This window comes from Helianthus annuus, chromosome 9 (genome assembly GCF_002127325.2).
Source record: "Helianthus annuus cultivar XRQ/B chromosome 9, HanXRQr2.0-SUNRISE, whole genome shotgun sequence".
Lineage (NCBI taxonomy): Eukaryota > Viridiplantae > Streptophyta > Magnoliopsida > Asterales > Asteraceae > Helianthus > Helianthus annuus.
The window spans coordinates 181437633-181451215 of record NC_035441.2 but is presented as its reverse complement, the minus strand read 5'-3'; the positions used below and the strand labels follow the sequence as shown (position 1 = coordinate 181451215).

The window sequence follows — 13583 nt, the reverse complement described above, 5'->3', positions numbered from 1 at the left end:
GCATAAATCTCGTTCAATCTCATAAATCAATATTCAAACTTTCTTCAACATCCAATTTTCTTCTATGTTGTAGAGATATTTAGATTGAAGATGCGATGTACACATGTGTATTCTGATTTTGATCTGTGTTTTAATGCGATGTACACATGTGTATTCTGATTTTAACGCGATGTACACATGTGTATAACGTCTGTTTTGTGATATCTCAGAATTTTTTGTGTATTGAATGTGTAAGGTTGTTGATGTACACTTATGAATTATGCAAAATATTAGTTGTTGAGTTTTTTGTGCTATTATAGGTATTGTTTCTATGTATGTATGTATTATGTAGCTAATTACACATATGAACGATGTTGAGTACACATGTGTACTGTTCTATTTATATCCAAGTACCCATGTGTACTGTTCTATATATATCCAAGTACACATGTGTATACCGTTGAAATATGAAGGTTACGTGGATCTTAAAAATCAAAATTTGAATTCTGGTGATGAAATTTGAAATAAAAATTAAAATTGAAATATGGTGATTTGGTGTTTGTTTTGATAATTATCTTATTAATAAATAAAACATAATATGGATAATGAATTTAAAATAGGAAAGATGTAACTTAATTCAATTATTAAAATAATGATTTAAATCTAATTTTTTATATAATTACAATCTTACCCTTAACAACTAAAAAGGAAATCAAGGGTCCAGATCTGTTCACGCAGTTCACTCTTGGGAGGTTGTTCACGCTGGAACGCTACCCTATATATATATATATATATATATATATATATATATATATATATATATATATATATATATATATATATAGGGTAGAGTTCTAGAGTGAACACTAGGTTGAAAGTGAACTGTGTGAACTAATCTGGGCCGTTGGATTACATCATCTAGAGATTTTTAAACAATGGCAAGATGTAATTATAATTTTGTAACTTCTATTTAAAATAATTGATAGAAGGGTATTTGTTTCTTTTGTAAATCGCATTTATTAAGCAATATAATTAAAATCCCTAAAGTCTCGTTAGTTTCCGCATATACAAGATAAACAGCTATTAGTGTATACACATGTGTACAGTCTTGCTAGTATCAGTTTATACAAGATACGAAAATGTTAGTTTATAGTTTATACACATGTGTACAGTCTCACTAACTATCAGTTTATACAAGATACACAGCTGTTAGTTTATACACATGTGTACAGTCTCGCTAACTATCAGTTTATACTAGATACACAACTATTAGTTTATACACATGTGTAAAGTCTTTTATACATCTGTGTATTATATTCTGAAATGGTTACAGATGTGTATGTTAACAACATATAGTATATTATGCATGCACACTAGTATATTCATAAAAAAAATTATGAAATTGCTGAAAGCGAAACATATCATATGTATGCAAAAATAAATAACTTCATCACGTATTAAAAAAAGTTAATGCCCAAAAATAATTACAATTTCAATCTCTGAGAAAATTTTTAATATTTATTGAAAATTATAAAAAAGTTAAAAATAATGTATTATGATATCTATATATACGGATAATAAAAGAAAAACAATATTCAAGTTAAAATTAAAACAAAATATATGGATAAAGAAATGATGTAGAAATAATTAAAAATGTGAGAGAGAGAGAGAGAGAGAGAGAAAGAGAGAGTTAAAAGATGAGAAAATTAAGAAATTTTAATTAAACATAGTTGGCTAATGTCAATCTTACTCTTTTAGTCTAAAAAATGATCAATGGTCAAGCTTAGTTCACTAAGTTCACTCTCAAGAAGTTGTTCACTCTTGATCCTAATCCTATATATATATATATATATATATATATATATATATATATATATATATATATAGGACAAAGATCCGTTAGGAACCACCATTTATTGCGAGAACCGCGAGAACTAATGTGAACACAATCAAAAATACCTAAAATAGCTAAAAAAACATATTTTTTTATATTTTTTATAAAAAAATGCTACTTTTAGTATAAAAAAAAATAGCGATTTTAACTTAAAAAATATTTAAAAAAATAAAAAAAATTGTATGTTTTTTTTTATTTTTTTAGATTTTTTTAGGTTTTTTGGGGGTTTAGTTTTTAGCATATTAGCTTGGGGGGGGGGGGGGTTAGGTTTTTAGGGGGTGGGGGAGGGGTTTTTTGAGGGTTTTAGTTTTTAGCATTTAGCTTGGGGGGGAGGGGGGGGTTAGGTTTTTTTTTTTTTTTTTTTTTTTTGGGGGGGGGGGTGGGGGTTAGGTTTTTTTAGCTATTTTAGGTTGTGTTCACATTGGTTCTCGCGGTTCTCGCAATAAAGGTGGTTCTCGCATGAACCATACCTTATATATATATATAGGGGTAAGATCAAATAAAAAGTTTGTTTTGCCTAATTAGGATGAGAATGAATCTTAATCATTCATTTTTCAAATCAATAGTTAAGATGAAAGTGTAGGAGAAAGAAAGAGTGAAAAGTTATCTTGGGAAAATCCTATTTATGGACTTTCTCTCTCCACATGCAAGGTACATGCATATTCCACCCTCATTTTTTAAACGTTCATAACTTTTTAATACTACATTATTTTTTCATAAAAATTTCACCTTAAAATCGAGCGTCTTTTTATCTTTAATTTGAGTACCATATTGCTATATAAAATATGAAGACTAAAAAAACCCATTAAAATGCGTTGTATAACATTTTTTTGTACTGTATTTTTGTACTATATTTTTGTGCTAAATTTTTTGTGCTGAATTTTTTTTGTCTTAATTTTTTTTCTCAATTTTTTGTGCTGGATTTTTTTGTACTATATTTTTTTGCTGAATTTTTTCGTGCTATATTTTTTGTGCTATATTTTTTTGTACTACATTTTTTGTGGTATATTTTTTGTACTAGATTTTTTTGTGCTATATTTTTTTGTACTACATTTTTTGTGCTATATTTTTTTTTGTACTAGATTTTTTGTGCTAGATTTTTTTGTACTAGATTTTTTTTTGTATTTTTAAAAAACAAAAGGGTGGCATATGTCATTTTCACTCCTATTTATAAAGACCAAAATGCCCTTCATTCCTACTTATTAGGAGTGCCACATGTCATCATCACAGTCCTTCTTAGGCTACTTAGGCAAAATCCATTTTTTATTGGATCCTTCCCCTATATATATATATATATATATATACATATAGGGCTTGGTTATATAAGAAACCCCTTCTTTTTAAGAAAACTATTAAGAAAACTATGGAAACCCATTCTGAACCATTGATTAGCTTACATCTAGGTTGATCAAAGGCCATGAATATTTTGGTATTAATAAAAATAAAAGGAAATAGAAAAGCCTGCCAATTTGTACCATCCAAGGGCATTTTTGGTATGTAACATACGCATTGGGAAGACAGAAACTTTATTTCTCTTACACACATCAACTTTATTTCTCTTACACACATGTTATCTCTCTCTCCTCTCACCTCTCTCCTCTCTCCTCTCTCTTCAATCAAGAACATGATGAACACCAAACACAAATTTCTATCTTCAAGTTCAGATCTATGTCGTATGAAAGAAAAAATGTTTGAAGATTGTTGTTTTAGAGAGAGAACGACGGCAGGATGAAGGTTTTTAGAGAGATGAATTTTTTTGTTTTAGAGAGAGAAACAACAATCTTCATCATGTTCATCTATAACACCAAGAACACACATACAAGTGTGTGAGAGAGAAGAAGTTTGAAGTATGTTGTTTTAGATAGAGAACGATGACACACGCACAAGTGTGTGTGTGAGAAGAAGGTTTGAAGATCTTCTTCATGTTCATCGGACGGTTATAGATCCGGTAAGTGTTCTTGAAATATCATTTCACACTTGATTTTTTGTTGAAATGGTTATTAATATGTTTTTGTGTGCTGAAAGTGTTTTAGTAATGGTTGTTAATATGATTTTGTATTTTAAACAAATCAAAAACTTTAGGATGAGATTTTGAACTGGTTTTTTTGTTGGTTTGGTTGCTTGTTAGGGGCTTTTAATCTTAACAGTAGCTGTTTTTTTGTTGGTTTGGGTTGCTTGTTTGGGTTTTTGATCTGAATAGTAAGTGTTTTTTTGTTTGGTTGTTTAATTCACAGACCCAGGCCCATAACATGTGTTAAGCCCCCTGTTAGAATGTTATATAACATGTGTTGATTTACAGAAACAAACCCATAAATATATTCAATTGACAAGCTGGATGGATGTAGGCGAAGTTAATACGTGTTCTAGTAATGGTTAATGTTCATGTATTTTAAATAAATCTAAAACTTTAGGATGAGATTTTGAACGGGTTTTCTTGTTGGTTTGGTTGCTTGTTTGGGGCTTTTGATCTTAACAATAATTGTTTTTTTTTGTTGGGTTGCTTGAATTACAGAGACAGACACATAACATGTGTTAAGCACCTGTTAGAATGATATATAACGTGTGTTGATTTACAGAAACAGATCCATAAAAGATATTCAATTGACAAGCTGGATGGATGAAGGCGACGTTAATGCGAGGACATTGAATAAGTCACATCATTTGGAAAAAGAAGTCTTCGTTCATTTATAATATGTGTTGGTGGTTCATGCTGTAATAGAACACCATGATGTAACGTGTAATATGAAACGAGCCATTTATGGTAACACATGTACCGGTAATTTTGGAATATATAATATTGTATTCATGTATAAGCTAGTGGTTTACAAAACACCATGATGTGTATATACTGATCTAACATGTGTTACAATTTGTCTGTTCGGAACATATAATTGCTTAACATGTGACAAGGGTGAAAACAGTCGACGGGGGCGATGAGTTTAATGGGGAGCTTAGTTAATATCGTAATCTTGTTGTAACCCCACTTGTATACCTGAATAAAATGTGTTAATATCGTAACACCGTATACCTGAATAAAATGTGTTAAGCCTCTGTTATACCTGAATACATGAGTATAAGCTAGTGGTTTCCAAAACACCATATGTATATACATACTGTAACATGTGTTAAAGTGACTGAAAATGTATAACGTGTGTTAAGCATCTATTATAACGTGTGTTAAGACTTCCATAATAGATGAATAAACTACAATAGTAACTTAACAACAACAGAGTAAACATGATATAACGTGTTTTAAGCCTCTATTATAACATGTTCCAGAATGGATGCATAAACTTCAATAGTAACTGTAACAGTAGAGGTACAAATACGAGCGCCTCCACCATTATAATCTTGTTGTAACCCGACTTGTATTCATGTATATGAAAGTGGTTTGCAAAACACTATGATGTGCATATACTGATAGTAAAAACGTGTACAAGTTAATATGGAACATATAAGTTAATATCGTAACACCGTATACCTGGGATAAAATGTGTTAACCCTCTGTTATAATCTTGGTTTAACCTAACATGGTGTCATGTATAAGCTATTAGTTTCCAAAACACCATGATGTGTATATACATACTGTAACATGTGTTAAGCGACTGAAATGTATAACGTGTGTTAAGCATCTATTATAACGTGTGTAAAGACTTCCACAGTGGATGAATAAACTCCAATAGTAACTTAATAACAACAGAGTAAACATGATATAACGTGGGTTAAGCCTCTATTATAACATGTGTTGAGACTTCTATAATGGATGCATAAACTTCAATAGTAACTGTAACAGTAAAGGTACAAATACGGGCGCCTCCAACAGAAAATGTGTTAAGTCTAGACCGTTTTAACATCGTGTACTAGAGAAAACAAGAAGAGTCTCACATTACATATTACTAGTAAACAAAAATACATAGCACTAATACGTGTTACGTTGTACATGGGTTTCATGTCCCATGTAACACATGCATGTAATGAAGTTCAAACTATAACACGTGTTAGTTGTGTTGTGCTGTAACATAAACATGGTCATGATCCTTAAGCATCTGATCCACGTTTGACAAAACCAACGGTCCCGAGAATTGGATCTTGTTTCCCTTGTATCCATCACCATCCTAATAACAAAAAGATAAGATAACCGTTAAGTCGTTAACCACACATAACTATTAACACATTCATAGCCAGAAAATCTTTTTTCTCAAACAACATCACAACTTTTTAGCTAAATTGCAATCTTTTTCTCAAATAAAATCACAACACAACCAAAAATCAGTTCTTATGCAAACCAAGCATAACTTTTTAACACAAAAATAAAAACCTGTAAATTACATAAACATTTACCCCTTTTAAGAACCATGTTAACACAAAAAAAAAAAAACATGTTTCATCTCTAAAACAACCATTTCACAAAAACCTATTAACATCCAGGTTTTATGAATAATTTTTGATATTTTTTCGTCTTTTTTTTTTTGAAAATTGTGAAAAGCAAGGAAAAAAGATTAAATATTTCAGAGATTTAAACCTGGGTTGCCTAGAACACTTCTTTCTCAATAACACTGAAATATTATTACATATAAACGTCCTTCTTTCTTTTGAAACAAAAATCAATGGTATTGAAAATTAAAAATCTTTTGGCAACATTCTTAATTCTGGAAAAAATAAAACCAATTGTGAAGAACGAAAATCAAAGTAAATGGCAGTTAATCATCAAAACCAACTTATTATTGAAAGGAAACTAAAACCAAAATGAAAATATTTTGACAGCATCTTGATTCTTTGATTTCTTTCATGAAAATAACAACATCAACGACATAATCGTTGTACAAACCTGAAACATTTTCTTCATTGTCGTTGTCAAACTTGATGCCAAACTCTGGTAACATTAATTCAAGCATTTTGACAGCATCTTGATTCTTTGATTTCTTTCATGAAAATAAAAACACCAAAACCTCATCGTTTTGGAAGTCGCTGCAAAAGAACAGGTTTGGGAAACTACGGACCGGCGACATTAATTCAGAGGTTGGTGGATTTGTCTCCATTGATATTAATGGAGATGCTTGCTACTTTGGTGTAAGTATGAAGATTGAAAATTCTCTGATGAGTGAGGAAGAAGAGATAAAAGGCAAAAGGGAAATATGGAAAATAAATATGGGGGATTGTGAATGTACGATCTGATGGGCATTAAATGAAGAGGTCATCTCATAATTCTTAGGGGGGTAAAGAAAATTACTAATATAACCTTCATTTAAAAGTTACACTCATGATATCAGATCAAACGTGGCAACATCATAGCCACAAATATAGTTTGCTAAGTTTCTTAAGAAAGTGGGGTTTTTCACCAAGCATTATCCTATACATATATATATATATATATATATATATATATATATATTAGGGGTGTTACAGCAGCCTTTGCTAGCAAAACAGTCATAGTACACCCTTAGACTTAACCTAAACATCCACAACCAACCAACAATCCAATTCACCAAACACAAAATTCAATTAAACAACAACTATAATCAAGTAAAAGTAAAGCTCGACCTCTACATACAGCGCATCAAGAGCATCCGTCAAACAGGATAACCAACCCGAAACGTTGGCACATACAAACTCTCAATCATATTCTTCGGCAATGCAACCTGCAACATCGTAAATGGAAGAATAGTCGCTCCATATATAGCCAGTAATGCAGGTGCCGATTTCACTGGAACGGTAGTAGTAGCATCCACAGGTTCTGCCACAACCGGAGCTACACTTTTAACCGACACAGTTCTCGCTTTAGCTGCAATAGTCCTCCCAAATGGCCAAATCCCTGTCACCTTATTAATACCCACCTTATACTGTTTCGCCGATTTCTTCGCATACGGGATCAAAACAATCTTCCTGTCTGAGGACCAACAGTTCAATTAGTGATTGTTCAAAATGATACATTAATAATTGAAATTATATAGCACTTACCTTGGTCTTTGTACCAAAAACACAGACCTCGCAGTCCATTTTTTCTTGCTGGAAGTTGCTTCAGTAACATGTAAATTTTGATATGGGCCAATGTCTCCTTTCATAAACTCAAAACAGTTGTTTAAATAAGTAATTGTAAAATTATATTTCTTGGTTTCATTTGTTGTTAATGAAGGGGTAACATTTATATCATACCTATACTCCTTGTAGTCATCAATTCAATAGGCCATATCACACCTCAAAGCCACACCACATTTATAAGCGATAAAGAGTGGGATGGGTTCTCGATTTTTTTAGAGAGACATAAAGAAAGACCAAATAAACAAACCCATATCAATAACTATAATCTAATCGAAACCCAGATGTAAAAACCCTAAACCCGATCAAATTAAAGATTATCCATTTGGAGAAAACAAAAGGGTTCGAAATTACAACAAAAAAGAACACTTACAAAAGGGTTTTATAATGGAATATTGGAGAAGAAGGGGTCATGGTGCCTAAATCCTAATGTTCATCAAGAATTGGCGATTCTCTGAAAATAAGGGCCAAGTGGGGAAGAAAGGCTAATAAAATTAACCCAAATCATATAAAAAGATCCGAAATAATACAAAGATGATAATTCTTGATACCTGGTTCAATTCTCACCAAAGCTAACTGGAATTTGTCGAAATCCACCGAGTTTTAGCCGTCGTAATCCCATACCAAACCCTAACCTCTCAAGGCTGTGTTGATCTAGTATGTTCATGTTGCGTCGCTGCTGGATCTAACCAGAGGGTTTTCATGAGAGAGAGAAAAACCTATTGATCTGGCGGGAGGTGGGAAGCAGGCGGTGGAGAGAAAATTCTATGAAACAGCCGTCAAACCCTGCCAATCAAAATGCTCCACAAAGAGAAAACACTATTCATTTCCTCTCAGCTATTAATAGATATTTTCTCACAATTAAAACAAAGAGGCCATGAACAATGCTTTTTTATTTTTTTTAATATTGTTTTTTTCTAGGTTTTTATTATTATATTGATTTATTTGTTTAATTGATTTAAATATATATTTTTATATAACTTTTAAGATACGATCAAAGTACCCGTTATCAAACAAGAAATCATAAAAATGAATTTATACTGGTACCGATGTTGTTTAGTACGGTATGGTAGCGATACGATATTAATTCATCGAAAGCAAAACCACACGATATTAATTCATCGAAAGCAAAACCACTAAAAATAAATATTGATACGGATACAGATGTTATTCAATTAGTTTTGATTGAATTTGGTACGATAGCGACACAATATCCGTTTAAAAATTATATATCTTAATGTTGAAATAAAAAGAGGGGAACAATTGTTTTCTGATTTTTTTCAATATTGTTTTTTCTAAGGTTTTTTATTATTTTATTATTTTAATTGATTTAAGTATATTTTGTTATCTCATATAACTTTTAAGATACAATCAAAGTATCCGTTATCAAACAGGAAACAATAAGACGGAATGTATACCAGTACCGATGATGTTCAGTACAATATGGAAGCGATACAGTATTAGTTTATTGAAAACAAAAACACCAAAAAAATATTGGTACCGATACAAATGTTTTCAATTGGTTTCGATTGGGCTTGGTACGATAGTGGCAGAATATCCGTTTTCAAAAAAATATCGTAATGTAATGTTGAAATAAAATAAACATAAAATGCAAGCGAACCGAACCGATATCAACTGAACAACATATATAGGTACCATATCAATATGTGTTTTTTTTGTTTTCGATCGATGTAGTGCTTTCTCTTTCAATTACTATATCGAGTGCAAGTAGTGTAACGAACCAAATTAATACCGACTTAATCCCCGCCACGAAGCACGGGAGAACATCAGTAGTTGCTATGAAATTGAACCTCACACTACTAACCAATTAATAACTAGTGATTTTCCCCGCGCTTCGCGGCGGGAATTCGGTTGGTGTATGTTCGGTTCATTACGGTACCAATATTTGTAAACGAAAAAGAAAACCTTACATCGATCGAAAAAAATAAAAACAATTATCGATACTGGCAGCGATACTGTTTAGTTGATAGTGGTTCGGTTGGTTTGCATTCTATGTTTTTTGTTTCAAAATTGCCATATGAATTTTATTGAAAACGACTATTGCGTTGCTATTGTACAAATCCAAACAGAACCCGACTGAACAACATTTGTATCAGTACCAGTATTTATTTTTATTATTTTAGCTTTCACTAAATTAAGATCGCATCGCTACCATACCGTACCGGACTGAACAACTTCGGTACCGGTATGTACTAATTTTTATGGTTTTTTGTTTGATAACAAATATCCTGTCGCTACCGTAGTGAACATAACCAAAACCGAACAAACAACGTAAGTTCTGTATTGGTATTTATTTTTAATGTTTTTTCTTTCGATAAACTAACATCGAATCGCTAGCGTATTGTACCAAACAACATCGGTATCCGTATTCATATTTATGATTTCCGGTTTCAAAAATTATTATTATAAAACTTTGTCTGTGACGATAATTGAATATCAGTACCAGTCTCGTCAAAATTTGAACCGATCGATATCGTTTGAACAACATCGGTATCGGTACCAGCTACCGTTTTTATCGTTTCGGTAGATGTAAAACACAAGTTGATTTCTATACCGAATTCATGAACATACTGGTACCGTAACGAACAAAATCGATACCCATCCAATGTCCGTGCTAACATGCCAACACAATGCGCGAGAAAATAACTTGGAATGTTAAAAACAAACATAAATGCAGATCTAGATTTTTTTAAAAGTTAGCAAACATAAGTTATAATAATAAAAAACAAATTAAATGCTTAATATAATACTACTAATGAAAAATAATGAAACAAGTTCCTGAGAATTATTAATTACTATTTATTATTGAAAAATCAAATAAATAATAGATGAAATACTATTAAAAATAAAAACAAATGTATAAAAAATTAAATACCAAATATAATTAACAAATACCTAAGAATTTTTAAATACTATTTATTATTAAAAAAATAAAATAAATAATAGATAAAATATTACTAAAAATAAAAATAAAATACTTAAAAATTTGCAGTTACTATTCATGACAACTTTCTATCAATATATAAATATAAATAAATAATATATAATTTGAACTGATCAATACCGTTTGAATAACATCAGTGTCGGTACCGGCTACCGTTTTTATCGTTTCGCTCGATGTAAAACACATGTTGACTTCTATACCGAGTGCATGAACATACCGGTACTGTAACGAACCAAATCGATACCCATCCAATGTCCGTGCTAACATACCATCACAATGCGCGAGCAAATAACTTGGAATGCTAAAAAAAATAAACATAAATGCAGATTTAGATTTTTTTAAAGTTAACGAACGTAAGTTATAATAATAAAAAAACAAATTAAATGCTAAATATAATGCTACTAATAACAATTACCTGAGAATTATTAATTACTATTTATTATTGAAAAATCAAATAAATAATAGATAAAATACTATTAAAAATAAAAACAAATGTATACAAAAATTAAATACCAAATATAATAAAAAATACCTAAGAATTTTGAAATACTATTTATTATTAAAAAATAAAATAAATAATAGATATAATATTACTAAAAATAAAAACAAATACCTGAAAATTTTCAATTACTATTCATGACAACTTTCTATTAATAAAGGAATTCAAAAAATAATTAAGAGCACACGCAACATCTTTCTGACCACTCAAACCACCCGTTGATTCAGGTCTTGCTTCTGGCCACTGGTAAACATCTCCTTGGCTCACGCTCTTTTATCGATACCTTGTACCTCGTTAAGATGTTGAAGTCGTAGGTTTTTCCATGCAAAACAAAAATGGCGGTTGTTGGAGGAATTTCCGAATGTAAGGGCAATAATAACGGTGTCGATTTCGATGACCTTGCTAAATTCTCTATTGCGGAACACAACAAGAAGGAGGTATTGTTTTCACATGTTCATATCCTCAATCCTCTCTAAATTGGTATCGGTATTAGAGGAATCGAAATTATCCACTCCTAATTGAGCCTTGCACGCCAAGTTAGGCTGGTCGAAATTTCCAACATCCTTTTCATTTCCAAGTCTAGGTTTCATTACGAGTTACATATCAATACATGTACGATGATCCATCTATTGCTTGTATAGACTTGATCGTCCCATTCTAATAACTATGATAGAGCCAATGTGGGGTAGCCCATTTGGTAGAGGTACATGCCTCTTATAGGAGAGCTTCTAGGTTCAAACCTATACAAAGGGAAATAATTCAGAATTATTGGTGTAAATGGAACATTAGCCGTTCAAAAAAAAATATGATAGAGGCGGCTCAATTTATTTTGAGGCACACAATGAAATTCAAACTTGATGCTTTTGGCCATTTTTTCTCATAAATAAGATTCAGTTGTCAACCCTCATCCTTTATTCGCAGTGGCGGATCCAATAATTTTTTTCACCGGGTTCCTTTTGGTAGATTCTCACTAATTTTTTTCAAATCATACAAGGTTTCCATTAATTTTTTTCCATTTTTTGCCAAACCGAGGGGTTCCTAGGAAGCCCAAAAACACCCTTGGATCCGCCCATGTTTATTCGAAATAGGTCAACAAAAATAAATTAAAAAGTTTGCAGTCGGAGGGGTTAAAATTTATATTTTAATTTATATATATGTGTATATATACATACAAATAAATTCATCATTTTTGTTCTTTAAAACTTTGGGCCTAAAGTCCTAGCCTAATTTTTTTTCTTCATGAGTATATCTGAAGATTTGCAATTGATTGATTTTTGGACTTGAGACGTATTAGATGAAAACACTATAATTGACTCTTATCGCAGAAGCAATTGTATGTAGTGCTTTAGAAATTTCCTGGGAGATAGATAGAGAGACATTTACGAAGTTACATAACTGACTTATATGCCAGGTTAACAAAACAACAGATATACGTGTTTATACAAGTATCGCAGTATTTTGCTTAAAATTGGTTTGGTATATATAGGATGTTTTTGAGAGACTTTTGTAGGGGAATAATTATTAGGATGTGACTGGTTCAAGTAAATATATATGCTCTAGGATGGGTGTTTGTAGTGTAGGATAGACCAATTATGTAAGAATATATAATTGATTTATTAAAGGTAAGATAATAATTAATTATACGAATTAACGATGGATGATGTTTTATGTAGAATGCAGCTCTAGAGTTTGTGAAAGTAATAGAAACAAAGGAGCAGGTGGTACAAGGTACCATGTATTATATCAAATTGGAAGCAAATGATGGTGGTGAGAAGAAAACTTATCAAGCCAAGGTGTGGGTTAAGCCATGGGAGAATTTCAAGGAATTGCAGGAACTCAAACTTGTTTGATGCTGCCACCTCACCTCACCTTAACTCCATATGGTAACTGATAATATTTGATAATATTTTTTTTGTTTGAAAAAAGATGTAAAATCATAAATCAAATTATTAAAGTAAGAGCACAAACAATTGTGTGGTTTTTGTTGTTTTAGGGACAAAGGGGGTGAGAGAGTTAGTTGTAGTTTCTGGGGAAATTACACTATAAAATCAAGTATGTGAGAGGTAGGAGGAGAGAGAGAGATGGAGAAACTGGTGTGAATGGGGTAAGGGGCTATTTGTTTTTTTGTCAAAAGCACTTCAGAACCTCTTATGTCTGCCTCACGCAGACCACGCGCAGACGTTTGAGTCTGCAGTGTGTTTGTTTTTCTT

General features: G+C 31.5%; 2 protein-coding genes across 9 annotated transcripts; one reads left to right on the top strand and one right to left on the bottom strand.

Moving 5' to 3' along the window:
• Positions 1–5685: 5685 nt before the first annotated feature.
• On the bottom strand, positions 5686–8760 carry LOC110879959 (dihydrolipoyllysine-residue acetyltransferase component 4 of pyruvate dehydrogenase complex, chloroplastic). 8 transcript variants are annotated; one of them, XR_002559105.2, is made up of 5 exons: positions 8283–8760; positions 8027–8114; positions 7832–7928; positions 6702–7760; positions 5686–5988 (listed from the first exon to the last, which is right to left on the bottom strand). XR_002559105.2 is itself a non-coding variant. In XM_022128509.2 (3 exons), the coding sequence occupies exons 2-3, from the start codon at positions 7899–7901 to the stop codon at positions 7444–7446; spliced, it is 387 nt and encodes a 128-aa protein (XP_021984201.1). In that variant the 5' UTR covers positions 7902–7928; positions 8027–8749; the 3' UTR covers positions 7320–7443. The 8 variants fall into 8 exon arrangements, 4 of the variants coding, with proteins under 4 accessions (XP_021984201.1, XP_021984203.1, XP_021984202.1 ...); XR_004868106.1 differs by having other exon boundaries at positions 8027–8363; positions 8461–8760; XR_004868108.1 differs by having other exon boundaries at positions 7832–8114; positions 8283–8363; positions 8461–8760.
• Positions 8761–11578: 2818 nt separating this feature from the next.
• LOC110875076 (cysteine proteinase inhibitor A-like) lies at positions 11579–13240 on the top strand. The gene is made up of 2 exons (XM_022123316.2): positions 11579–11810; positions 13047–13240. The coding sequence occupies exons 1-2, from the start codon at positions 11709–11711 to the stop codon at positions 13221–13223; spliced, it is 279 nt and encodes a 92-aa protein (XP_021979008.1). The 5' UTR covers positions 11579–11708; the 3' UTR covers positions 13224–13240.
• Positions 13241–13583: the final 343 nt, after the last annotated feature.

Coding starts and splice junctions, on each gene's coding strand:
- LOC110879959 (XM_022128509.2), bottom strand. CDS start 7,901: ATGTTACTGAAGCAACTTCCAGCAAGAAAAAATGGACTGCGAGGTCTG. Junction 7,761..7,831: donor TTTTTGGTACAAAGACCAAG/GTAAGTGCTATA, acceptor GTTGGTCCTCAG/ACAGGAAGATTGTTTTGATC.
- LOC110875076 (XM_022123316.2), top strand. CDS start 11,709: ATGGCGGTTGTTGGAGGAATTTCCGAATGTAAGGGCAATAATAACGGT. Junction 11,811..13,046: donor CGGAACACAACAAGAAGGAG/GTATTGTTTTCA, acceptor TGTTTTATGTAG/AATGCAGCTCTAGAGTTTGT.